The sequence below is a fragment of the Sinocyclocheilus grahami genome, unplaced genomic scaffold, assembly GCF_001515645.1.
Source record: "Sinocyclocheilus grahami isolate Dianchi unplaced genomic scaffold, SAMN03320097.WGS_v1.1 scaffold407.1, whole genome shotgun sequence".
NCBI classification, from domain to species: domain Eukaryota; kingdom Metazoa; phylum Chordata; class Actinopteri; order Cypriniformes; family Cyprinidae; genus Sinocyclocheilus; species Sinocyclocheilus grahami.
Window position 1 is genome coordinate 92,358 of NW_015505586.1, and position 27,687 is coordinate 120,044.

At 38.1% G+C, this 27,687-nt stretch overlaps 2 protein-coding genes and 1 long non-coding RNA gene across 9 annotated transcripts in view; all 3 read left to right on the forward strand.

Moving 5' to 3' along the window:
- Nucleotides 1-2,350, forward strand: part of LOC107550755 (uncharacterized) — a 3,301-nt gene extending 951 nt beyond the window's left edge. Inside the window, exon 3 of the long non-coding RNA XR_001604698.1 lies at nt 2,169-2,350. This is a non-coding gene — a long non-coding RNA (uncharacterized lncRNA). The remainder of the gene's footprint in view (nt 1-2,168) is intronic.
- A 1,166-nt stretch (nt 2,351-3,516) lies between these two features.
- On the forward strand, nt 3,517-9,276 carry LOC107550740 (protein eva-1 homolog C-like). Of its 2 annotated transcripts, XM_016232106.1 has the most exons (8): nt 3,517-3,652; nt 5,213-5,415; nt 5,525-5,648; nt 5,928-6,080; nt 6,265-6,408; nt 6,506-6,577; nt 8,330-8,410; nt 8,769-9,276. In XM_016232106.1, exons 1-8 carry the CDS (start codon nt 3,559-3,561, stop codon nt 9,149-9,151), a joined length of 1,254 nt encoding a protein of 417 aa, XP_016087592.1. In that variant the 5' UTR covers nt 3,517-3,558; the 3' UTR covers nt 9,152-9,276. The 2 variants fall into 2 exon arrangements, with proteins under 2 accessions (XP_016087592.1, XP_016087591.1); XM_016232105.1 differs by lacking the exon at nt 8,330-8,410.
- Nucleotides 9,277-10,701: 1,425 nt separating this feature from the next.
- Nucleotides 10,702-27,669, forward strand: LOC107550756 (inositol polyphosphate 5-phosphatase OCRL-1-like). Of its 6 annotated transcripts, none has more exons than XM_016232124.1 (24): nt 10,702-11,255; nt 11,844-11,923; nt 14,695-14,786; nt 15,058-15,096; nt 15,548-15,661; nt 16,664-16,813; nt 16,936-17,146; nt 17,225-17,383; nt 17,465-17,566; nt 17,782-17,896; nt 18,053-18,169; nt 18,398-18,579; nt 18,713-18,824; nt 19,110-19,219; nt 19,331-19,466; nt 19,540-19,650; nt 20,175-20,340; nt 20,938-21,173; nt 21,736-21,759; nt 23,039-23,155; nt 23,251-23,335; nt 23,736-23,863; nt 25,124-25,235; nt 25,320-27,669. In XM_016232124.1, exons 1-24 carry the CDS (start codon nt 11,214-11,216, stop codon nt 25,442-25,444), a joined length of 2,865 nt encoding a protein of 954 aa, XP_016087610.1. In that variant the 5' UTR covers nt 10,702-11,213; the 3' UTR covers nt 25,445-27,669. The 6 variants fall into 6 exon arrangements, with proteins under 6 accessions (XP_016087610.1, XP_016087611.1, XP_016087613.1 ...); XM_016232122.1 differs by lacking the exon at nt 10,702-11,255 and adding an exon at nt 11,284-11,471 and having other exon boundaries at nt 11,831-11,923; XM_016232125.1 differs by lacking the exon at nt 21,736-21,759.
- Nucleotides 27,670-27,687: the final 18 nt, after the last annotated feature.

The window sequence follows — 27,687 nt, forward strand, 5'->3', positions numbered from 1 at the left end:
ATATATATATATAAATATATATAAATGCAGTTTTCTGTGGTTGTAGTGTGTATGGTAGAGTTAGTCTTATTGTTTATATAAAACAACAGAAGTCTATTGCTAAGATACACACAGTTGTGTGTTAATGGACAACTGAGGGTGTGGGTATGTGATCACTCTCAAGGGATTGGTTCTTTTTAAACAAATAGGTAGTTCCCCTCAGTCCCTGTGCAGTCCTCTTGAGTCACAGACGCGGTTTGAGTCAGAGGCAACAATTCTGTCATCTCATGGCTTGCCCTCATAACTGCGAATATTAACACGGAAACACTCTCAGAATAACTTAAACCATAAAATTCATCTCTTATACCAACTGACTAAAAAATCATCTAAATTATAGTGCCAATTTCATTCTTAAAAAAGTTACATGTTTTCAATCTCTTAAATAAACACTAATGGGAAAGAGTTTCATTTCCTCATTCAGCACACAGATGTTATATTAAGGGTATGTATTGCATCATTTTGGGGGAATTCACACTAGTTTGAAACAATACTACCATAAAAAGCAGACACCTAACTATTTTATGAAAAAAGACCTCAAGAAAGCAAGGAGGTGTTTTGCTCTTTCCTCACAAAGACTTTTAAAAGTGGACCATTTTAAAGGGACAGTCACCCAAAAATTAAAATTCATTGTTTAATCACGCTCATGTGTGTTTGAAACCTAAATGGCTTATTTAGTAGAATGTCCAATCTTCTCTTTTCCATATAGTAAAAGTAGCCTAAATGACCACGTTTGTCAAGCTAGAATTTTAAAGCAAAATATTTGTAACGTAGCCACCTTAAAAATAAAGGTGCTTCACGATGCCATAGAAGAACCATTTTTGGTTCCACAAAGAACCATTCAGTCAAAGGTTCTTTAAAGAACCTTTGACTGAATGGTTCTTTGTGGAACCAAAAATGGTTCTTCTATGGCATTGCTTGAAGAACCTTTTGAAGAACCGTTATTTTTGAGAGTGTAAGAGCGCACACAACCATTTGTAACTTGAATGTGAGGCTTCTGATATTATCCGCTTCCACTTATTTTTAGCTGTACAAAACAGCTTGTTATGCTGCTTTACATTGCTAACTTGTATTACTTATCATATCATTTTTATGTATTATTGTAATTGTAAACACATTGGTTTGTAGTGCAAATCATTTTACTGCACGTCATTATTCTTCTAGTTATTTACCTAGCTATTAGTTACTAATGAATCGGAATAAAAAAAGCTCACTTCCATGTTAATTGAGATAAAATAAGATGAATAAACAATATAGTGTACAACTAACTGACTATATTAATGATGAAGCTTGTCAGCCCATGATCCCTAGACAAAATATTTGGAAGATATGTCAGCTCTGACATTTGGCTAAATATCCTTTTTCTGTTCCACAGAAGAAAGAAAAAATGTTTTCAATGCCTTAAGGATGAGTAAATTATGTCATTTCTTTAATTTTGAGATGAACTATCCCTAAAAGTTTAAAGAGGCTGGTGATAATACTGTACTGTATATATACAAAACAAGAGCCTGACATGGAAACTCCTACAAATCCTGGAAATTAAGTGAGTTCCACTTTGGCCAGCACAGGAAATGAGCCTGGAGCCAACAGAATACTATGACTAACAGATCCGAGCTGTGAGCTGTTTAGTCCACGCTAGCTTCTCATTTCCGTTATACTGCAGCACCGCAAAGAATATATCACCAAACAAGAAATCACTATGGAGATGATGAGCTGTAAGGATGCAAGACTAAGCCTCTAATCTGATGTTACTGTCACAATCACTAAGCAAGCATGTCAAAGGTCTGCACCTTATTGTACAGCATTTAATTCACAAACATTTCTATCAGGCACTAGACCGGTCTCATATGTGGGGGTGGAATTTCTTTGACTCGGGGAGGGTGTTTGTATTGACAGATTGCTGAGAAAGCTAAGACACAGCATATAGAGTGTCCTACGTGTTTTCTGTCTTCTGCTGAATAGGCAGCACATGTTCAGATAACATATTGTATTTATAGAGATAGCAGACTGACACAAGACTCATATTTCGAGCTATATGCATTTAGTTGCTATGGTGACAAAGTTGCTTTTTCTAGTGTTTCTGGAATACAGAAATTTGATGCACTCACTAACCACTGACATCTCTTCTCCAGGCTGAGAGAGGAAGCACTTATCCTCAGATGATAAACTATCTACAGGATATCCAGCGGCTGGGAACACACAGTTGGAAAATCCTTGCTTTATCTCCCGAAACAGGACCCAAATGTTGATCATGAGAGCCCAGTGCTGTCACTGTACATCAGCACAAGCAAAGGAAACTAAATACTCAAGCTCAGCGAAGATGATTTCTTGTTTTGAGTTTTTCCTTGGAGAGAAATCTGAACATGGAGAGAAATCTGATTTAATGCATGATAAAATGCTAAAACCAAACTAAATCTAAACCTCTTTAAAACAAGATCCACTCAAGATACAAAAGTGTGTAAGATAATAATACTTATTTTCAGGGAATATCTATTTTATGTACACTACCTTTCAGAAGTTTGGTTCGGTAAGATTTCGTAATGACATCTTATTTTCATTTAAGGCAATATTACTGATTATACTGTATTTTTGATTAAAAATGCTATTTGATCAAAGATACAGTAATATTGTAAAATATTACAATTTAAGATAACTGTTTCCCCTTATTAATATTATTAATATATTTATAATGTAATTTATTCCTCTGTTGGCAAAGCTGAATTTTCAGCATTATTACTAATTTTATTTAAAAAGAAATCATTTGTACTGTCATTTTTGATCGAATGCATCCTTGCTGATAAATATCAATTTCTTTCGCAAAAAAAACATCTGTTATCTTATATAGTTTTTTCTTACCCCAGCAGTAAATGTTTTGTTGTCTTGTTTTAAGTATATAATTTTGTTATGATATATGCTTAAAGCAAGAAAATTAAAAGTCAAACTTTAGATTAGATTAAATTATATTTCAAAAAACGAAATATTAGTAACATATTTTGTATTATTTATAATATACATGTGTATTATATTAAATACATTCTAAGATATACAGTATTAAAACATTTGAGATCAATGTGTATGAAAGACATATATGAACACAAACCTTAATATCTTACACTAATGTTCTTTTCAGGTTAATTTAACTTGTAACAGATATTTTAACTTTTAAATAAGACTAGAATTTTGATTTAGACTGATCAGTATTACTGAACTGTGCTGTACTTTTGACTGGAAACTACATTTATTATCATCAGGGTGGTTGCTTATTATAAACAGACGTGTGAACTCTGTCACCTCAAAAAGCCCTTTTGATAAATAAATGGAAAACAAGCACGAAAACGGTCTAATTAGTGCAGTGACACAAATGTGCGTCAGTGTCAATGCTGTTGAATGAGCGCTTGTTCTCCTCTCAGCACAATGCCACCATTGACCCCTTTCTCCTGGTCAGAAGTCAGAGGGCAGTAAACAGCCAAACATTTTCTCCTAGTTAAAAATCACAGCGCTTCGTAATGTGCGTTGTGCACTATGTCTCCATTGAGCTCTTGTTGGTCCTGGTGTTTGCTCTCCGTCGCCCTAGCTGTCAACACACGGCAAACCTCGTCAGCTCCAGATTTCTCTGGTGAGTGTTTTTCTCTGATTTTGTGGCTGTGATAGAGCAAATTCAGCATGTTGTCTTGGAGCGAAAGAGAACATTCTGTATTTTGTCTTTCACACAGTCCTTGTCAACAATCTGTAGTGTATCAGCTTAAGAGAGTTGGGTGTTAGGGTCACAGAACTGTCCCATCCTCCTCCATTGTTTGAGGACTGTCCATATAGGAAAGGAAGGCAGTTATCTACATTAACCCATTCTGAACCAAAGGCAAACATTTTATGTAAAATTTAGGCTGAAGGAGTGCAAAATACACTATATTTTGGACTTCAAAAGACATTAGAATCATCAAATATGAAGCCAGCTGCAGTGTTTATGTGTCATAGTACCATCAAAGTCAGCATTTAAGTGTCCCTGACAAATGTTGGCTTCGTAATTCAGTTGTCCTGTATAGTGGCTTCAAGTAATAATCAGCCAAGAATAGCTCATTGTGTTTATTTGTGAGTGTGTCTGTGCCTGGCACTGCATAACAGTGGGCTCTACAGATGCAGAATGGCCTAACCCGAGAGAGAGAGAGAGAGCGAGAGAGGTACAGGCCAAACATTACAATTGCCATTGATCCAGTTCCTTCTCATTGAATGCTCGTGGATATGGTCCAGTGAAGGAACGGAGCCATGCATGTTTAGAACATAGTCTAGTAACCTGAGCTGCGTGGAAAAGTGGACGATAAAAAAGAGAAAAATGCTTCTAGAGAAGGAAAATTTCTGCAGTATTCCTCATTTATGTTTTCCACTTATGTTCTCCAAGATTTAAATCCCAAGTCCGCAGTACAGTGAACAGGAAGACCTCTTTCAAATCCTGTTGGGGTCATTTCCTCTGACTACATTGCTGTCTTTGACCTCTGCCTCTCTCTTTCAATGCAATTTTCTGATAAAGTTAGTTGAAGATTTGAAAGATGAACAATTCCTAATTTTTAAAGTAAACATGTCAATAACAACATGATTTAAGATTTAAATAAAAAATGTTTTTCCCTTTTTTAAATAATAGTTAATTTTTTTTATTAATTGAATTCGTTTTTTTAACTATTGATAGTTATTTTGAGATTGTCTATAGATCTCTTTAGACTAATCCCTAAAACAAAGCATTGATAAAATAATGCATAATGTATTAATAATACAAATAAATGCATAGGCTTACCAATATTTTTGTTTTATTTTATTATTTATTTTATTTACCATTTTCTACACCCAAATTACAGCAGTTGTGGTAGAAACCTGAGAAAAGCTTTCTGCATCACAAAGTTTGAATGTCAGCCACACCTCGTAAGATTAGATAAGTGAGGGAGTTGGTTTGCCCATTGTCATTCTGCTGGATTTGCACTATACAACAGGCTTATATAGAATCAGTGTACATTAGTTGTGGTCTACAATGCTGTTTTCTAAATGCGTTCACAATGCCTTGTTTGTACGCTGAGCAGTGACAGGCCTTTATCTCAGCAGTAGTGATGCTCAACTGCTTCTATTCTATTCTATTCTTCTATTCAACTGATGTTTTGTCTGCAAGTGATGTCTGCATATATTTTCCTCTTAGATTACCTCCACAGGATCCTGAAGAACCACACTGCCCATGCGTGTGATGGAGAGACGCTGTCCATCAGATGCCCCACCAGAACATCTGTAGCTGTTGTCTCAGCATTTTATGGACGCCGTGTTCCGAGTCCATATCTATGCCCACAAGCAAACCCAAACATAACAGAGGAAAACACAGACTGTACATCAACCACAGCCATTCAGGTATCTTTGATCTGGATTTACTCATTCTTTAATTCCAGAGACAAAAAAATCTCTAGAACTCATAAAAATTAATGAATTTCAGTCAGAATGTGTTTGTTTTTATGTCTAGAAAGTGATGTCTGAGTGCCAGGATCGACGGGAGTGTCAGATTCCTGTGGTGAGTCCTGTGTTTGGTCAAGATCCCTGCCCTGAAACCAGCAAATACATCATTGTCTCCTACAAGTGCAAGCCTGGTGAGACACCTATATTTGTGCTTCAGCTATATTTTGTAACCAAACAGGACATCTACATTTACATGCACCCAAATAATCATATTGATGGCTCTTTGGATTAAAAAGGATGGTAAACACCTCAGTCAACTGAGCTTGATCCGAATTAATTTCGATCTAATTGAAAGTGACTTGAAATGGTCTGATCAATAGAAACAGAATAATGAAATATCCAAATGTCTTTTCGATCAGATTCTAAATATCTTGTTTTTCACACAGCTAATGAGTTTTTCTTCTCCGCAGAGCATCATCGTTCGAGAACAGTGTGTGAGAATGAGCGAATGAAGTTGGCCTGTAAGAATGACACGGTTTTGGCCATCTATTCAGCCACGTTTGGTCACCTGGAGCATGACAGCATTGAGTGCCCTCAAGAGGCTAAAACAAAACCAGACATAGGTCTGAGACTGAAATAACACACTTCTCCCATCTAGTGGGAAGGTTTTGATACAACAGCAGAGGCACCAAATTATGTGTTCAAATCCTTTTTTCCATTGTACAAAGTAGAACAGAGATCATCTTATATATTTGAAAACAGTCGTTCATTTAATGAGACTATGCTTAAATGCTTGTTTCCTGTTAGAGTGCTTGTCTCCATCAGCCTTGAGGAGGGTGTCAAGGAAGTGTCATGGCAGGACAAACTGCTCTGTACTGGCTGATGCTCAGGGATTTGGAGACCCCTGTTTCCCTGGGACTAAAAAGCACTTGCGAGTCTCCTTCACCTGCGGTGAGTTTTAAAAGGTTTAGAGAAACTACAATCTACTACCTTATTCATTAATGTTGAAGCAGTCATAAAAAGATTTACTTTGTTGTTGTGCTTTTAGTACCACGGTATCTACTGGAAGATGTTGGACGTGGAAACATAGATCCTTTCTTGCTCTCTGATTATACACATGGTAAGAAAAATTATTTTATACAAATTTTCTTCATTGCTTATCTAATTTTAAAGGGGTCATATGATGTTGCTAAAAAGAACATTATTTGGTGTATTTGGTGTAATGAAATGTGTTTATGCGGTTTAAGGTTAAAAAAACACATTATTTTCCACATACTGTACATTATTGTTTCTCCTCTATGCCCCGCCTTTCTGAAATGCATGGATTTTTTCAAAGCTCATCGGTCTGAAAAGCAAGGTGTGCTCTGATTGGCCAGCTATCCAGTGCATTGTGATTGGCCGAATTCCTCAAGCGTGTGATGGAAATGTTACACCCCTACCATACTGTGATGCCCTGTCCGGCCGGAGTGACGAGACAAAAACATTAAAACCCATTATAAACGAAGCATTTGTCGCATCCAGTGGGGGACATAATTACGGATTATAATGACTTATACTGTCTTTTTACACGTTGCATCACGCCACGTAAACATAAAAGCATGTCTGCATTTGAGATCGGAGAAATGACAAACAACAAGCACTACTCTACAGTGCTCAAAACTCATGTTTGAATCGTCAGTGGGAAATCCTTTATATATATAAAAAACTTACTTGCATTCTGTGAGTCAGAACAGCCGGCATTGTAGTCTACTCTACCAGGATCAGGAAACAGTCCTCCATAAAATGTGCTGCACACATCTGAATATTTGGGTTGAACTGTTCTGGAACAGTGTTGTAAATACAACTTAACCACTGATTTCTAGTCATGTCCTCTTTTGGAAGGCCAAACAAAGTAGTTTTGCTTTCACAATGAAACACAGTGTCACACACGGCAGGCTAGAGTGAGCGGTGGCCGGCGGATTCGACAAAGGAGCGTCCGGAGGGCTTGCGGTAACCACATGTGATGACCCCGGGCTGGACTCCGCTTCATCCACGGTGAAAGCCGATCGGGCGATCCACAGCGTGAAGTTGATGTATTCCCTCAGTGATCAGCTCTAGGCATGACGAAGCAGATATTGTCCTCTTTTGGAAGGCCAAACAAAGTAGTTTCATTTTCACAATGAAACACAGTGTCTTCACGACATGGTGGCAAGCAACAATACTACAGCGAGAATAAAAGTTATGCCTTCTTTCTTTGCGTGAACATCTGGGTGGCATTATGCAAATCTTCCCACATCGTGACGTAGACATGTGGGGGCGTGTTAGAACGAGCCATTTTAGGTAGGTGTGGTTGTCTCTCAACTTTTATAAAGAATATCTCTTTGGATTTGAGACTTTAGTCTTTGCAAATTTACAGATCTTCTTTATGCACCAAGAGCTTGTAACACTCCAAAGAGAGAGGCAACTTTGAAACTGCATCATATGACCCCTTTAATTTTAATAAGCTAGCTTGTGTTAAAAAGATATCTTCAACCTTATAACTGCTTGTGACACACAGTTGTGGTCAAAAGTTTACAATCACCTTGCAGAATCTGCAAAATCTTAATAGTTTTAACAAAATGAAAGGGAACATAAAAATTGCTTGTTTTATTCATTTATTTTTTTACTTTACAGATGTATACATATAGTCCACAAAACAAAATAATATCTAAATTGTTTAAGAAGTTTACATACTCTTGATTCTTAATACTGTGTTGTTGCAGATTTTTTTAAAGCTGTATGTAAACTTTTGAGCGCAAATGCACATGACTCAGCTATATAACAGAACTGCCAGTCATCAGTTGTTGATGGTCTTGCTGACTGCTGGATCCAATCCCGTCTTCCCCCTTCACAGGAGGGTGGTATACTGGTCCCGGGGTGTCCAGACCACAAAATATTTTCACCAACTCTTTGGAAATCTTTTCCCAAATCCAGGGTATGTCAGATGTGTGGTCTGATCCCAGAATGTTCAAATGATTAGATGCAATTTTTACTTACTATTATTCATCTTTCTTTTTTTATGATCAACTTTTCGTTTCTTTTTTAAATGTACACATGAATCTTATTATATGCAGCATACATATATCAGTAGCATACATACAAGTGCCAAAGCCTTAGAGAATAAATGAGTATATGAATGAATATATATTTTTCTTCATAGTTTGCTAACATCAGCAGTCAGCAATGGCCTTCTCATATACTAAATGTGGAAGTATCTTACTACTTGATTTATCCTCTTCTTATTTCTGTTGTTGATATTGTTTATTAAATGTTGTTTTCTTCATTTCTCCAAGGTCTTCCAGAGACAGTGGCTTTATACTTTGTCTCTGGTATCTGTGCTGGTCTGTTCTTCTTGCTGTGTTTGTTCGGTCTCAAATCCACCCTGATTAGAGATCTGAAAGACCTTGCCTCTGAGCTAGGAGATGAGCTCAAGTCCTCCCACAGGACACATGGAGGACTAATAGATGATTTTGATGACGCCTCTTTGCGGTCTTCTTTTCGCCACCTCGCGCGCCCTTACCGCACGCCAGACGTGTTCAACCCAGAGATGATAATGACAGTGGTGATGGAGGAGAGGAAGGATGAGGACAAACCTGAGATGCCCAATGGAGACATCTGGCCTCATATCAACTCCAGCCCTTATGCCATGCACAAAATCAAAACCTCATCTGCTTAATCTGGATGTTTTCTTCATATCTGACTGTTTTCCCTATTAAAAGAAACACTAATTATATGGTTTAACATGAGTGAAGTCCAAGATTAGGTTTTCTTAAAGGGTTAGTTCACCCAAAAATGAAAATTAGCCCATAAATTACTTACCCTCACATCATCCTAGGTGTATATGACTTTCTTCTTTCAGTTATATTAAAAATTGTCTTTGATCTTTCAAGCTGTTTCATGGCACTCAGCGGGTGTTGCATGCTTCAGTCCATAACAAGTTAAAGAAAAAGCGCCCATCCATTAAAAAAAAAGTGTCTCACACAGCTCTGGGGGTGAACAAAGGCCTTCTGTAGCGAATCGCTGCGTTTTTGAAAGAAAAATATCCATATTCAAAACGTAATAATCACTTTAATGTAGCTTGCGCTCACTGTTGTAAAGGGAAGCAGCGCCGGGCGGATGACGTACGAGGTCAGCTTTGCGCATGCGCTGCTCAGAAGTGACGAACGCGGAAGCGCAGCGGAGAGATCAAAACAAAACAACGGTCAAGAATTAGAAGTACAAAACGAGGATTTGTAAAGCATGTCGGAGGATTTCGATATAAGCCAAGAGGAGACTGGTTTTCCTTTGCTAATGTAAGGAAACTTTGCTTCCTTTGCTCCTGTTAACAAACATTGGTTTTCACGAGACTCACCAGCGCATGAGCAACACTGAACTCGTACGTCATCCGCCCGGAATTGCTTCCCTTTACAACAGTGAGCGCAAGCTACATTAAAGTGATTATTACGTTTTGAATATGGATATTTTTCTTACAAAAACGCATCGATTCGCTACAGAAGGCCTTTGTTCACCCCCAGAGCTGTGTGAGACACTTTTTTTTTAATGGATGGGCACTTTTTCTTTAACTTGTTTTGGACTGAAGCATGTAACACCCGCTGAGAGCCATGAAACAGCTTGAAAGATCAAAGACAATTCTTTATATAACTCTGGCTGGATTCATCTGAAAGAAGAGTCATATACACCTAGGATGACATGAGGGTAAGTCATTTATGGGCTAATTTAATTTTTGGGTGAACTAACCCTTTAAATGTGTGACGTGAATTGTGATATTGGTATCAAGCCCACCTGCTTATGTCTTCTGAATAGACTGTATTCATATATAATTCACAATTTTTTTTAATGATTGGGGATGGAATTCTGTGATCTGATTTCTTTGGAGTGCACATTACAAATAAAATAAGTGTGCTTATCAAACCATCCAGGTGGAATTTGGTTTGAATTTTTATCTACAAACATGTAATCTGTTCTGGGTGGTAGGCTACTGAAATAATAATACACTTGCAACACACACAAACATAATGCAACCAAAAGGACAATATCCACTTTGAGATTTAGCAACAACTTTCTATCTGATTAATATCAAGGCGTTTAACGGAAACTCTAAAAAGTCAATATTTAAGAGTGCCTTAACGCATACTGATTTTACACACAGTAATGCGAAAAAATTGAGCATCTATGACGTCCCTGAGCAGTGCATAACACACCCAGCGATGTTGTTGCGTCCGGGACAGCGCGGTGATGATGACCTCGGAGCCCATACTTGACCGGTTGTGTCTTCCAACATATTTTACCAACGTGTTGAACGTAAACCCGAACATCACTCGAGATGTCATTGACGTGTTAACGCGACAACACAACTGTCATCAACCGTGATCCCTGTTTAACCCCAAATTCGATATACACGTATTCGATGGGTGTCGTTTTCTCCGGAGTTCAATGACTCCGCACCGGCTCACGAGCTGACTCGCACTCTTGCGTCACTAATTTTTGGAAGAGCGGGTGTACATTGATTGTTTTTCCCCACCCGTGTTTATTCAAAACCCGTTTTTACGGGCTAAATTCTTCCCGAGCGAGCGATCAATCGTCTCTCAATCACCCCGGAGGAAGAAAGGCCAGCAGCAGCACGGCACGCGCGGTGAGGGGTGGAGCCTGACATGAGAAAACAGTCGCGCTGAGTTTAACTTTAGCCTGTTAGCTAGCCGCCTGACGGCTTTAATTCAACACATTTAACACCATTCGTGATGGAGTCTTCATTCGGGATATCCGATAGCCAGTGTTTGGCTGTATCCTTTATTTGATAGCTTGGTTGTTCATTTTCAATTTGTATGGAGCAGTAGCTGTCTCTTTTAAAGTCATTTAGCTGTTAGCCTAGCTGTAATGGTAAAAATAACATGTATTTTCGTTTTGTGTATTAAAGAGGCTACATCGAATACAAATGTTGTCATTTCGGTTGCTGTTTTCTCTCTGATGTCAGACAGAAGTTACGCAAGTGTCTCGTGGTAAGCGTTTTGTTTTATCAAAACATACTCTTATTTCTTATTTCTATAACTTGAACATCATTGCGTGACATTGTCATGTCACTTGATATGAAGTGTCTGTAAGGCATGACATTATAGATGCTACAGAAACAGCGGCAGTTTATTATGAGAATAGAGCTTTTAATGATTTTTATATATATCTTGAAGTATGATGGGGATTGTTTTATGACTTACCTAATGAACTTATATAAAGTCCAACAAGTTTTTTGATTGTGTGAGGGAGGAGAAGGAGAGGGAGCATGGGAGAGCCATGAGGCGTCACACTTTCCACACTTTTCGCTTTTCCTCTGCCTCCAGCTATCCAATTGAATCCTTGACAGTGATTTTTTTCAGACTGTTAGAGGACATCTGCTCAGAAATGGACAAAAAGAACCAAGACTCCTGTCCCTATTAGAGTGTTCTGGACAGTTCAAGTAAGTAGACTCTCTTGTTTGTTTGATCTCAGTTTTCTATTTCACATTTTACAGGTCTTTACTGTTATACTAAACAATGCGTATAACTGATTAGTTGCAAAAGTTAATTTTAAAGCTTGGGAAACATGAGCATCGGAGCAGCTGTTCAGTCTCTTTTAGACTGAACCGCTCATTCTGGCTGGTGGTTCATTGCTACTGCCTGTCTGTGTTATTACATTGATGATTTTGTTGTCGTTTTTGGCCTTTTTGACATGATTAGCAACCAAACCCACCAACACAGGCCATCTAATTGCTAGTTATCTAATGAGCATCTCTATCTTGAGAATGCAGCTGCTTTTAACAGCCTTGCTATTTGTTTTTACATCCAATGGTTTTTACTTTACATAAGATACTTACTAGATATATCTTGTTATTTCAAGCTGATGTATGTTATTCTTGATTAGCAGAGAATTTCAAACCGGAAGCACAAAGTTGGTACGCCACAGCTTCAAAAATAGAAAAGTATTTATTTATGTCCTCAACACGGGTGAAATTTCGAGCCTAAAAGCTCTTCATCAGACATGTTAGGCTCGAAACGTCACCTGTGGTGAGAACATACATATTTTTCTACTTTTGGAGCTGTGGTGTGCCATCTTTGCTCTTCCTGTGTGGAATTCTTGATTAGCAGCCCTAAAACTTAAGCAATTCTCAGAGATCTTGAATATCTTGAATATATAACAGTATATTTTGTTATATTTTCATGAAAAAAAAACGTTAACACAGCTGCAAGAGTGTTTCTAATACACTGGCTGAGGAAATGGCTGTAAATTTGACATCTTTCTGCAATCAAGCTCTTTCTGTTTTTTTTCCTCTTTTGCAAAGTCGTGGAAATGCTATCATGGATTTTTTTTTTCTTTTTCTGTTGGAGCAATTGAGAATACAAAAACAATATTTGTTGTAGTCTCTTATTTACTACTGGTTTACCCAACTGTGACAACTTCTGCTTCTGAGAACCCCAGAAATGTGAATGTGAAAGAAATGTGAATTATATATTGCCCTAACTGCTGGTTGCTATAGATGTGAGAAGACTCTGTGAAAGATTGTGCAATGAGGCAGTGTGGCTTTTGTGGTGGATGCCAGCATGCTGCCCATTATCCTGCATTCCACCTCGGTGTCCTAGAGCCTAATAAGCCTCACATGAGCACACAAACTCTTTAACTGCATTAAAACTGTACACACTCGGCTTTACTCAAAGCTCAAGAACTGACTGGGCAAAAGAGGTCACAGATGTTATTTGTTGAATCCATGTGTAATGAAAAGGATCTCCTAACAATAAGAACAAAGTACACATTTGATATTTCAGACCTGCATGAGGAAATGTTCATTGACTGTAATGTATTAGGCATCAGATGTAAAAGTATGCATTGAAATCTTTTATGCAAATTACTTCTGCAGGTAGTTATGCACACCTAATTCATCTTAGCAGCTCATTAGTACAAACTTCAAGACCTCAAACGTGTGTTTCAGATAAGAAACACATCAAAAACATGCAATGTTGAGTTTCTCCAGGACCAGGATTGGTAACCTTTGAGTTAGAGCAACAAGTGAAGTCTTTAAAGTGATAGTTTACCTAAAAATGAAAATAATTGGGGCATTTATTCACATATAAATATTGATAATCGAGTGCGAGAAGAACAAACCTCATTGGTTATTGAGGAAACTCATGCATGCATGAATAGACAGAATTTTCATTTTTTTGGTGAACTGTTCCTTTAACCTCTAACCTGAACTGAACTGCAAAAGCATCTTTGTAGAGATCATTGGAAGTGTAACCAGCTAATAAAAGTATATTATGTTTAATTTAGCCTGACAGACCTTTGGGGTGGATGGGGAGTGCATAACTACTACATAACAATTTTGAGCTGTGTTGTCAGTGAAACATTAATGTGACAGCGGGTCCCACAGTTTAACCTCAGAGAATAAGGAAATATTTTTGGCATGAGCAGATTATAACCATCATCGCTACACTGGGTTGTTATTTGTATTGATTGAATGTGAGATTGCTTAGTAAGTGTAGGCCAAATTTCCCTTGTTCACGAGTGCTGCGTTTCCTGGCAACAGCATCCATTACAGCAATTATCGTCTTCTGAGACTGAATGAGAGGGGCTCACTGGTAGCACAGAGGGGTTCTAGTCTTGCCTCCATGCGTTTGCATGGCACACTCAGGCAGTGAAATCTGAAGGTTTTTCCAATAATCCAATGTAATTGAATTTCCCATGGAGCGAAATGGAGGTATGACCACGTTGAGAGGAACCTGATGCCCTGGAGTTGGCACTGTTATTGTCAGAGAGTGAAATATGGTCTGCAATTAGCCCTCCAATATGCTTTTAGCCTGCTGCATTTCCATAAGCTTCCCTCCACCCTCTACATTCCGAAGCTACATTTTTGATGAGATAAGATTATGCTGGATCATAGTGGAAATATGAGAGATACAATTCCGTTCAAAAGTTTGAGGTCAGTAAGATTTGTCAGTGTTTTTGAAAGAAGTGTGCTCACCAAGGCTGTATTTATTTGATCACAAATACAGTAAAAGTGGCAACCCTAAACTTTTGAATGATAGTGTACATTACAGTGTACTGCATCCTAAAAAGTGAACAAAAGTGGTGTTATTACTGTTTTTCTTTCAAAAAAACTAATTGTATAAACTGACTTTATGAACCGATAAAGGAAGTCTTGTGAGACAGGTTATGCATTCTTATATGACATTTCATGAATGGATCTCTTGTTGTTAGGTTGGATATTCTGGCAAACCCTGAAGCAATTGTATTAAGTTCAGTGCCCCAGCTGTCCATCCCCATCAATAACAATTTTCAGATAGTTCGAGGTAAGCTTCTAATGACTATTTATACAGAAGAACTTTGTAACAGTGTAAATGCATTTGCCCTCACTATAATATTTTTCTTCCTGTACAAACTCACCTTTGGTCTCTATCAGTGAGGCTTAGATAATAAGCACTGTTTTGAATGATGAAATCTCCCTTTCCTGATCAAATATTTGAAAATCATTTGTCACCACAGAGGGCAGGTTATGTTTTATATTTCCTGGTACAGTCGTCTTAAAATCTGTCTCTGACTTTCTTTAATTTCCTATTTTAGAGGCTGAAGAAGCTCTTCTTATTGACCTCTCGATTAACTGTAAGTTTTAATTAGCCTTTTGTTTCAAATTTTTCTATTTTTTGATTCATAGCCATTTTACTAAGTGTCTTATTCAGTTGTGTACAGTGTGTTGGGACAATTACATCAGCATAGAATACAAATCAAGTGTATTTCAAATAATTGTTACATAATTTATAGTTGAATCATATCTATCTGGTCGTAAGGAGCTTATTATAGCAGCATTCAGATTAAGCAGTATATTGCTACTCTTATCCAGTTAATTTTATTTCTTTGTAAATTGTAAATTATATGAAATGGTAGGAGCTTATATGCACTTTTTTATGCGATTTGTATACTTCAGCAGGTTTCTTATTACTTATTGCATTAATAAATATATAATGATTAACTTAAGCAAAGTGCTTTTTCTAAAGAATAAAATGCATAGCTGTGATGTTTGGATGTGAATATTTGACAAAACGTTCTTCAACAGCGACTGTACGGCTTCGTCTTCAAGGCGAGCGAACACCAGAGCTTCTGCTGGAGCTGCAGGATGACATTCACACTCAGTCCTTCTTGCAGCATGTGACGAAGGCCAAACAGCAAGGTGATACCCCTGCACAGGATGCAGCCACAAACATCAAGCCACATTTCTTATTTATTAACTACTCTAATCATTTATTTACCAGGGTAACCAACACCCAGATTTATAGGTTTGTCGTAATGAATGCTACCTGTAAGAATTTGACCTTGGTGTCAGACAGAAAGTTTGACATAACACTTTAGTTTTGGTTTACATTGTTACAACCACAATCAAGTCAAAGGTTAAGCCACTTGCTGTATGATTTCTCCTATTTGGTACCTGACTGATTGAAATTCATCTCAGGTTAAATTTGTCTTTCAAACTCTTACCTTAGAGGCTTCAATTCTTGACATCGTCGATTGACATTTTACAGGGTGCCAGTCTACGTAAAGTTGGAATACACTATACGTCTTCAAAATGAACAGATATTAAAACACTAGGCATCATACAATTGCCAACTTTGTAAATGGTTACATAGAAAACCTGGCCATCACACACTACCAATCTTTAAAGTTGCTCCAAACACAACAGAAACATTGCCTTTGCTAGAATTTGTCACGTAAGTGGCATAAAATCTTTTTCTTTTAAGGCATCTTGTTAACTAGATATTTATGAAAATAATTGCATCTTCTTTGTTTTCTGACTTTTGTCCAAAATCAGCAGACTGACTTTGAATTTCGTCAACTAAGCATTGTCCAGGCTGCAAATTGGGACAAAAATAGTGTAGTGTATTCCCGCCTTTACAAGACACTGTCAGTAATACTTCCAAATTCTTTATTACTGAAGGTAAGATAACTCAAAAACATCATGTAGAAAAAATGTGTCAGAATTGTAATCGGTCAAAGATGTTCATATCTGTTTTATAAGGAGATTTAAAAAAAGAAAGATCATGTCCAGATTAGTAGTAGAGCTGCCTGTACTAAAATGATGACAATAATAAACATTCTCCACTGCTGAAGACATTTTGAAAACCATTAATCAATGCATAAATACATTAAACATCACTGTTAAATGGCCCATCTTTAGCTGAGAAGAGGAGTTCACTGCCCAGAAAGATGGAGCCTGTTGTACCTGTTCCAGTAAAAGACTGCGTTCCAGTCCCACCTCAAAGAGGAACCGCCAAATCCACCTCAAATAACATCAACAATAGCACTTTAGTAAAGCCCTCAAAAACAGGTATGGGAAAAAATGGCACACATAATACATTGGGTTACATGGGCAGATACACCAAAGTCAGTAGGTGCTAGTGAACGCTTTGTTACTTACAATCCTGCTGGTCTGTTCCTCTCTGTTTATAGACTCTGCCATCTCAATGGCCACGGATTTTGGCTTTGAAGAGAAGAAGAACCAGCAAAACCGTATAGTTGCGCAACGAGAGCCACCTCCTCCACCACTGCCCCCTCATCCCCCTCGGAAGGGCACATATACACCATCGACTAACCACACGGCTGGCCCAACTACCAAAGAAAGACCACCATCTGCACAGAACTCCACACCTGTCAGAAATGAGTGAGTGCTACTGGTCTTAAATGCAGAAGCCTGTAGATTTTCAGCTGTGTTGAACTGAAGTGCTGTTTGCCGTTACAGATTTCAGTCTGTAGACCGCTCCAGTTCCTGGTCTGACAGCCCGTCCAACTACACCATGAGACAGGCCATGATGAGCAGCCACACAGGGTCAAGGGAAGGCTTGCTCAAGTATCGCCTCAACAAGAAGGAGAAAGAATATGTGGATATTAAGAACTTCAGGTAAATGTAACATGCCTGGAAACGTGCCATTGATTTTGTTTGGACTGATTCCTGGTATTTGATCGACTCACTGTTTTACAGGTTCTTCATTGGCACGTGGAATGTGAATGGTCAGTCTCCTGACAGCAGTCTTGAGACCTGGCTGTGCTGTGACCCACACCCTCCAGATGTCTACGCACTGGGGTGAGTGGCAGAACATAAAGTCCTTTGGAGCATGCAAATGGGGCAATGTTTGGGAAACCTTTATAGTTATAGTTGCAGTCATTATAGTTGCAGTTTTGTGACTCCAGTGGGACAGACATTAAATATTTCACCCTTAATAGATTCGTTGTACATTATTAATTGTCCATTCGTATTTTCGTTGATTGTTCATATTGATTTGTTCTGTTTTTTGGCAGATTTCAGGAGCTGGACCTGAGCACAGAGGCTTTTTTCTATATGGACTCATCCAAAGAACAGTTATGGGTTGATGCAGTAGAGAGAAGCCTCCATCCTAAAGCCAGATACATACAGGTGAGCAAACAACAGCTGATTTTTGCTATTCAATATTTAAAATGCAAAGAACAGTCTAGTCTTTCCTGTGGCATCCTGTGGTCAACTGAAGAAAGTATGTGGTGCTCGCTTTGATTTTGTGTGAACCTTTAATGAGGCTCTGCATCCTGTCTTCAGATCCGTATCATTCGTCTAGTGGGAATGATGTTGGTGGTGTATGTCAACAAGGAGCACAAACATCACATTCGAGAGGTGGCTTCTGAGTCTGTTGGAACTGGCCTCATGAATAAAATGGTACGTTTCAATTTGTTACAATAGGAAGTGGTTTTCAAAACAGGAAGTACTTTTAGCCTATCGCTTGGCATATAATGTGTATCTTTTATTGTATTTGCTTATGGTCTAATCTTAGAGTGGTATTGATTACAGAAATGACCACAATACGAATGATACATCCCTTCTATCAGTAGATCAGTGTCCGTGACCTGATAAGATGAATCCTCTTTTATTACTCCATTATTATAGGGGAATAAAGGAGGAGTGGCTGTGCGCTTTGTGTTCCATAATACCAGCTTCTGCTTCGTAAACTCTCACTTGGCGGCTCATGTGGATGACTATGAGCGGCGGAACCAGGACTACAAAGACATATGTGCCCGCATGAGTTTCCACCTGCTGGAATACCCCCCTCTCAGTATAGTCAAACATGAGTGAGTGTCACCGACATCTAGTTATCCAGTGTAGCCATTTTGAAGCTGATTTCCTATGATTAGATAACAGAATTTTAAAGCTAATATTGAGTCAATATTTAAATGGTTCAATTGTTATGATTTCCTCTCTAAGTGTGGTGATTTGGCTTGGAGATCTCAACTACAGGCTATGTTTGCCTGATGCTGGGGAGGTAAAAAGACTTATTGATGATAAAGAGCTACGGAGGCTTCAGGAGTGTGATCAGGTGAGAGCTTTCAGTGAAGCTACTTTCTTATAATATTTTAGAATTTTAATAATATCAGTTATTAATATTTTTGATTAAAAACTCAAAAGTGAGTTCATCAGTGGTTTCCTTTACTTATGCACTCCACTGTATTTATCTGGTTTTAGGTTATCATTTGTTGCTTCCTCTTTTCTTTTTCCTGTGTGTGTGTATATGGTATTTCTTTCAGTAGTAGCCAAATATAGACTGACTTCCATTTTTGTTCTAAAAGCACACTTAATAGCATCTTCTGTTTCACTTTGCCAGCTTAACATTCAGAGAAAGACTAAACGTGCCTTCACTGACTTCATGGAAGGGGAGATTAATTTTATCCCAACTTACAAATATGATGCTAAATCAGACCGATGGGACTCAAGGTAAAGTTCTCAGAGATTAGGACCTCTTCTTTTATACATCATATTGTTTGATGATCTCAAAATGAAAAGAATTAGATTGACACTTCATGATTTGGTTTTTGTCGTCCACAGTGGGAAGTGTCGAGTCCCTGCCTGGTGCGACCGTATCCTCTGGAGGGGGAGCAGCGTGAAGCAGCTTCACTACCGCAGTCACATGAAGCTGAAGACCAGTGACCACAAACCTGTCAGCTCTCTCTTCAGTATCGGGGTGAGGTTTACTTCTTTCATCATGCTCCAATAAAGAAGTTGAGAGCATCACATTGATTTTATGTGTGCTGCAGGTGAAGATGGTGATTGAGCAGCGCTACAAGAAGGTGTTTGAAGAGATTGTGCGGGACATGGACAGGATGGAAAATGACTTTCTGCCCTCTTTGTCCCTAACACGACGGGAGGTGAGTAATGACAGAGAACCAGACAGGGGAGTGTATCCTCTGACAAACTCTCTCTGCATTGATCCACTGGCCTGACTCCAGTCTTTCTTAGATCCCACTATAAATCAGAGGAAGATCAATCATGTTTGCACTATTTTAGCATTTCTCTGGACTGTGAGTGGATTATGGGCTGATCACATGTGCCATAATTGCTTTAAGATTAATTATATGCACCGGTCTGTGTCTTTAAAATAAAAGAAAGAAGAAAAGACAGTAAAAATAAATTGATCTGCATTACCTTTAGTAATTCTTTGAGGATATTTTTTAAAACATACATAAATGTAAAATATATCATGGCATCCACATAAATGTTAAGCAGGAGAATTGGTTTGAACATTGATCACAATAAGAAATGTTTTGAGTGCCAAATCAGCATATTAGAATGATTTCTGAGTCTGACTAATCAGCTTTACCAAAAACTTTTGAATGATATTGTATTTTCTTACTGCCTCATTATCATGTTATATCTGTTCTTTAACCCATAGTTCACCTTTGAGAATGTGAAATTTCGTCAGCTTCAGCGTCAGAGTTTTCTCATCACTAATGACGGACAGGTCCATTGCACCTTCGCCTTCATTCCCAAACTCAATGATTCTCAATACTGTAAACCTTGGCTTCGTGCTGAGCCCAGCGAAGGGGTACTAGACCCTAGTGAGTATCTCATATGGCATCAAATAATAATTCATGTTGTAGTTGACAAGTACAAAGTTTTTGATAATGTCAAAAACTTTATCTTTACTTCCTTTACTTTACTTTACCTTTACTTCCTTTCATGGTTGGACTTTTTCAAAAAAATATTACATTTAGATAAAGTCAGTATACTTAATTTGTCTCCACATTGTTAATTCCAGAAGGACCACAGAATTTTACTAGAAAAATGTGAAATTTGTTCACCTGAAATATCAAGAAGCGTCTTAACTTTACTATAACTACTTAATGGCCTGTGAACACCAAACCTCTGAACAGCAGGCCGATTTCAGTTACCTGAATTTCATTGTCAAAACTTTATTTTTGTTTTAGTTTTCATTAGCCAAAAACTAATTTCGGTTTTGATGGAAAAAATAACTTCAGTGCATCCTTGATTAAAATACAGTTTTGTGAATGTAATTTGCCAAATGATTAAAACATAAGCAAATCAATTAATTGCCTTTTTCTTAAAAAACAACATGTGAGGTGTCATTTAAATTTTTTGATCCATATGCAGACTGAGCATCCTCTACATTGTCTGTATATTACTATTTCTTGCAGATGAGACAATGGAGATCTTCCTGGAGGTGTATGTCAGTAAAGACTCTGTGACGCTGCTAAACTCTGGTGAGGATAAAATCGAGGACATTCTGGTGCTTCATCTGGACCGGGGGAAAGACTACTTCATCACTGTTACAGGAAACTACCTGCCCAGCTGTTTCGGCACATCTTTAGAGACCCTGTGCCGTATGAAGAAGCCCATCCGTGAGATACCCATCACCAAACTCATCGATCTGGTGAGGCACAGGCCGCAGCTTCAGTTGATTAGATGGATTATAACCACAGGATGGCTGGTATTGCAAAAGCGAAAGCGGTCTTCTTCCTTTCTTTGCCAGTGGAAGGTCACGACAAACAATGGCAAGGAAATTTGCCCCCAGATTTTAGATAAGAGAAGACTTTCAGGTTTGACATGATTCTAATTTGAGGCTAGAATGAGGAAGTCATGTACAGAAATAAATGTTATGGGATGCAGGTTTTTCAGTAGCAGTAGGTCATCATGCAAACCACCTGTGCTGTTCGTAACTGTTCCATTTGCAGCTATATTCTCAAAATATTACTAGTTTTTAATTTAGAGAGTAGTCGATCATCTTTAGTTATTTTCTGTTTCTATCTCTCAGCTGTTCAGTGATCACCTTTGATAGCTGAAAGCTGCTTATCTGTGATTATGCAATACTGGCTCTGTGTTCTCACTGATTATGCAATGTTTCTCTATTCTCTCATCTCTCCTCCTTTCTGTTACTCTTTTCTTCTCTAACTACTTCTTTCCGACCAATCATTCTGGGTCTGCATGACTTTCAGGGAGAGGATAGCTGCATGGAAAAGGTAAAGTCCCTCTTCATCTGCGGAAACGATAGGACAGGCTGCAATTGTCATGGCATACATGTGTGATTGAGGGTGACTTGGTCCTGTTTTTACATGTTTGTCCCAGTGTGACAGTGTCTCGATGTGCTTGCCCATTCCTACAGGTCAGCTTGCTGCAGTCACTCTGCTGGTTCAGGCTAATGAAAGTCACTGGGGCTTGAATCTCTCAGCTTTAATTCTGCCCCTCCTTTTCCCACCCTGCTCACTGCTCACCAGCCAGCGATATTAGATTAGTAGAGAGAGAAAGCAGCTCACAGCATGGTGAAACCAGCCTCGCAAATCAGTGTTTGTAATTTGGAGTCGACTGTTCTTTAGAGTTGTTTTTGCCTCTGTGGGTCAGCATGGGTTGCATTCCTACTAATTGCATGAGTCCCCTTATATTGTTCAGTGGTCTTGGGGCTGTAACTGTTCTCCACGTAACATGTTTCAGTGTGTCTATAAGAGAGATGAATGTTGTCACCCTTTTTCAAATATCACGTGGATGAATTTGTTATGGCTGTTATATACATTAAAGTTTAAACGAAGTGGTCATTCTCCAAGTTGTACTAGAACCATCTTAAACATCTGTATTTTTAAAAGTACTTCCACAAAAAGGTGCAAATTAAAAAAACAACAACAACATTGCATTATAAATATTACATTATATAAAAGTTTTTAACTATAATTATAATTAATGTTTCTTGAGCTGCAAATCAACATATTAGAATAATTTTTGAAGGATCATGTGACACTGAAGACTGAAGTAATGGCTGCTGAAAATTCAGCTTTGCCATCACAGGAATAAATTACTTTTTAAAATATATTAAAATAGGAAACAATTATTTTAAATTGTAATAATATTTCACACCATTGCTGTTTTTTTTAAATCAAATAAATGCAGCTTTGGTGATCATCAGAGGCTTTCAAAAAAGAAAGCATTTAAAAAATTGAAACCTTTAATAGGTATTGTATACAGTATAAGTAAAAATGATTTGTTAGTGTTTTCCCTCTAATATTTTAGTTATTAAAAAAGCATGCAGTTTCACTCAACTAAAGAATTTCAACTAAATGTCAGTGTTTTATGGTTTTAACTGTTGGATACAGCTGAGAATACAGTTTGTGAAAGGATAGTTCAACAAAAAGTATACAAAGTGTAGGATCTAGTGCTTTAAAAAAAAAAAATTAATAATGAAACACCAAAATGTGCTGTATTAGTGGAAAGTACTACAATATATAGATTGATAATTTCTCAATTTCACAGGAGAAATGCCGTATTAATTTCTTGTTGGACAGTGCTGGAACAGAGGATAAACCTCTGAAGATTCCCAAAGAGGTCTGGTTGCTTGTTAATCACCTCTACACCAAGGCCTGCCAGCAGGTAAACAAAATAAAGCATAAATGCACCAATGATTAACCATCACATCTTAAATTACTAATGAGTTTTATTTTTTATATATATATATAAATACACAGGAGGACCTTTTCCAGACCCCTGGCCTGCAAGATGAGCTACAAAGTATTATTGACTGCTTGGACACCAGCATTCCTGAATCCATCCGTATCCTTTCCCATCAAAAGATATATAAATATGTTTATATATGGAAAGGACAAGTTTTTCCCAGTAGATAGATTACTATTTGGGACAAACCTCTTTAAAGGGCTCTCAGAGTTACATAGTATAGAAATGCTAATGTCTGTCACGTCAGTGAATGTGGCCGAGTGGCTCCCTTTAAAACTGCTCTGACTGAACTCTCCCACACAATTCATCCCTGTGCTGCTGAGAGACTGAGAATGTTTCCTCTGTCCTACTGTAATGGTGCTGAAGACATCCCTAGAGACGCTGTGTATTTTCTTTTCTCTCCCTGTCTTTTCCTTTTTTTTACTGCCATATTTTCTCTTCCTGATGCTAAAATGTGCATTCTCACTGTTCACCGTGGTTCTCCTTGACTGTTGGTTAGCTGGCTCTAATCACTCAGTTGCCGAAGCACTATTGATCTTCTTGGAGGCTCTTCCTGAGCCTGTGCTGTGTTATGAACTCTATCAGCGCTGTCTGGAATGCTCTCATGACAGCCGCCTGTGCAAACAGGTAAACATGCATGCATGGCAGTAAGTATATTGGTAGTTTCAAGACTATGTATTTAATATGCTATTTGTGGTAGGTCTGGCAATCTATGTATGTTCTTGTTTCAGTTCCTATTCACAAGCTCTCCGTATGATTCTGCATTCAGTGTGTTTTGATTCTAAATTCATTTTGGTTTGTTTCATTGCCCATTTTGCTTATATGAAAGAAATTGTCTCTCAGCTGTTGATGTAACTTATGCAGAATTAACAATGGGGTCTGAACTATGTAGTTCAATTGCTGTTTATTTGTGACAATCAACAAAAACAAAAAAGTAAACTTTAGCATTCTTTATATAAAACAATGAATATAACTGTGTAAAATTAGTATACTATTATAAACTCATGAATATATAAATCTTATTGACCCCAAACTTTAAAACAGAAGTGTGTATATATAGTTTTTTTTTTCATGGAAGTTTATACATTTATTATTTAATTATTTTTATTTTATGCTTTTATTTTTCGAGGATGCATTTAATTGACCAAAAGTGACCAGTAAAGACAGTATTACAAATAAATGCTGATCTTTTGAACTTTCTATTGAAAAAAAATATATTGGATTTTATTGAAATTTCATTTAGCATATTAAAATAGAAAACAAATGAAAAAAAAGTGTTTTAAATTTTAATCAACTTTTAAACAGTTTGTGCATATATATATATATATATATATATATATATATATATATATACACACAGTGGGGCAAAAAAGTATTTAGTCACCCACACTTATGCACGCTTGTATACGCCAAGTGCACAGATCGCTTGACATCCAATGAACCGTGAGGGACTTTATTGTATCAGAGCACAAAGACGAACTTCTCCAAGGGGAACTGCTCGTTTCCATGACAACCTCAAAACCACCGGTTGACATTTACTGACTGGCTGTACTTCTGCTGTCTGAAGCGATTCTTTCGGAATGGGAAAGAAAGTGAACTATTCTAAGCCATCAGAAGACAAGAATTCATGAACATGAAACAGATGCCAAAAAAGGTCTTTCTCACATTGTCAATTAGACATTTTGTACGGTTATATATATATATATAATTTGTGTGTGTGTGTGTGTGTGTGTATATATATATATATATATATATATACACGTTTCAACCATCCAACCACAAGCATCCAAAATCTGAGACTACATGGGAAAATCTGAGATTCAGAATGTATTTTAAACCAAGAAAAAAAGTTAGATGATTAATTCTTTGTTTTACTCTAAACGGCAGCTAATATCTCAGCTCCCACGAGCCCATCGCAATGTGTTCCGCTACCTGATGGCCTTCTTGAGAGAATTACTTAAACGCTCGATTGACAACAACCTGAACGCCAACCTCCTAGGTGAGTCTGACTTTCTCAAGTGCCAGCAGACTGCAAACATACAGGTGCGTTACTGTTGCATCTCTTCTTGTACCTCTTCCCCAGCTACTCTCTTCGCAAGCCTCCTCGTTCGGCCACCTCCCAACCTTGCTAGCAAACAGACGTCACACGACCGTCAGAAATCCAGCGACTTCATACTGGGGTTCCTGATGGGAGGCGATGAAGACTGAGGAAGAGGAGCGCAGAACGAGGTGTCTTGCCTTCTCTCAGGTGTTCAGGTGGAGCAAAAAGACACTTGAGGTGTGTTTTTGGCTGGTCTTCTGGGAGATATTTGGGCCACCCTGCACTAAGATGGCTGACTGCCTCCGTGATGAAAGTTTGGCACTGTTGGATAGTGCCTGTTTTGCACAGACACTGCCCAGTGGTTATGTTTTGTTATTCTTCTGTTCCTGCTTCAGAGGAGAATATGTGTCAGTTTATCTCTGTAGTATTAATAACTACACTTTAACCCTTACAAACCTTGACTGTAGCATCTGTAATGCTACAGAGAAACCCTACTTTCTCTGGTTTTGTCCTCTGGATCAGAGTGTTGTAATGCCAAATCCAATATTCCCGACCAGATTTGACTGAATGTGTTAGATGTGACTCACAGGCTCTCAAAAAAGGACTTTGTTACACTAAAGGAAAGCCATGTTGTGGAGATTGTACTGACTGCTGCTGCCCGGGTTAAACGCTCCGTCAGAGCACCATTTTCCACCTGTCTCATGCTCTATTCCTTTTCTCCTTCAAAAATGACCTTCACAGAGTGAAGGTGCAAGGTTCCTACAAGGTGACTTTGACAATCAACTACCTTTCGGAGTGGAGGAGAAGTCTGGACTATGATCTTTACTCAGTTCTATCTGAATCATGATGAATCAGCCGGCATTGTACGGTGTGGTGTGCACATGTTATTTATGTTTTCCTGTCTCCTACACAGTTGTCCTCAGCATTGGGCGTTTGGATGTCCTCCACAGATGAATATAAGTCTGTTATCTGTAAGAAACACGCTCTCTGGTCTCCTCCTCGGTCCGTTCTGATGGCACAACCACACCCATAATTATTAGTCACCTTGAATAATGGCAACGAACGGATGAGTTTGCCTTCATTAGATCTGGAACGTATTCTTTTGACGTCTTACTCTTTTACAGCTCTGTTCTGGATCCTGTTGTGCTACAGAGACGTTAACATTTTAACTGATGTGCTCAGTGGGTCTTTTATCGTCTTTTATCTGTCATGTCTTGTAATGAAAACGGAGTCGTGGTCCTTCTATTTATATATGTATGTTGAGTGTTATACTAACCCAGACTGGGATAATTTTGTGTACGTTTACAGTCTTTGTGTCCTTTGTTGGTGTTGTTTCATGTTTCATTTACATGTTCTGATTCCATGTGGTGACATACCGGCATATGTTTATCTCTCTTGAATTCATAGTACACATTGGGAAATTCTAAGAATTCTGCTGGTTTTTAACTTCTTGTGCCAGTCAGTCTGGTTTAGTACTACAGTGTGTAAAGAGGAAGTCTCCTCAGTTGTACTCCTATTATTCATCACCACAATGCTAAAATATTATTGTAGCACGAACCACACAAGCTGTTTCTCCACAATGCGTGTGACATTGTTGCATCCATTAGCAACATTTCCTCAAAATCTCACAGAAAATATTTTGTGTGAGTCTTGCAACTTGAAAAAAGAGTTGTAAGCAGTTTCTGACCAACTCATTCTGCCTTCCCTTACAGTCAGAAAAAATGTGCAGAAATTGTAGTTTTATGCATATAGCTTGTGACAGTACCCTTAAAGGGGCAACTTTGTACCTTATCTACCCCTAAAAGGTACCTATTATGTACCTTTATGTACTACTGTGCACTTTTAGGGGTAAATACGTTACAAAGATGTCCTTGAGGTACTGACCCAGTGACAAGCTGTTACGATTTCTGCACATTTTTCCTGAGAGTAGTGATGTGCTGTGAATGATATTGGCTGTGGTTTGAAGTCATCCAATGATCTCAGATGCCTAAATCTCTTCACATTCTCTCCCCTGTGTCTGAGCTTTCTGTTGGGCTTATTTTTTTCTAATTTCTGCTTTGGAAAGGGCCACCATGGAGCTCGGCTGTATTCAAACACTTATCGTCTGAATCATTGTTTTCATTGCCAATAGATGATGTTTCAGGGAGGACCTCATTGCAGGAGACTGAATCAGAGGACCAGAAATGCAGATGGCCATTACACAGATTTCTGGTGTGCTGTGATCACCACCCTGTCTGTTTGTTTATCGTTGTGACCTGTCTTTCTATCCATTCAGTTTTTGTAATGATGTTTCTGGTACTTTGCAGATGGGTAATTTCACAAACTTTGTTTTATTTGTGGGGAGGGGCCGGGCATCTAATTTATTCAATGAAATAAAGACATTATGGTGATATTATTGGGCTTTTTGGAA

Excerpts from the sequence above, each read along its gene's own strand:
- LOC107550756 (XM_016232122.1), top strand. The coding sequence starts at position 11,350 with ATGGTAAAAATAACATGTATTTTCGTTTTGTGTATTAAAGAGGCTACA. Across the intron at positions 14,787-15,057 it reads CAATTTTCAGATAGTTCGAG|AGGCTGAAGAAGCTCTTCTT; the intron begins GTAAGCTTCTAA and ends TTCCTATTTTAG. Across the intron at positions 18,580-18,712 it reads CTCAGTATAGTCAAACATGA|TGTGGTGATTTGGCTTGGAG; the intron begins GTGAGTGTCACC and ends TTCCTCTCTAAG.
- LOC107550740 (XM_016232106.1), top strand. The coding sequence starts at position 3,559 with ATGTCTCCATTGAGCTCTTGTTGGTCCTGGTGTTTGCTCTCCGTCGCC. Across the intron at positions 5,649-5,927 it reads CTCCTACAAGTGCAAGCCTG|AGCATCATCGTTCGAGAACA; the intron begins GTGAGACACCTA and ends TCTTCTCCGCAG. Across the intron at positions 6,578-8,329 it reads GCTCTCTGATTATACACATG|GAGGGTGGTATACTGGTCCC; the intron begins GTAAGAAAAATT and ends CCCCCTTCACAG.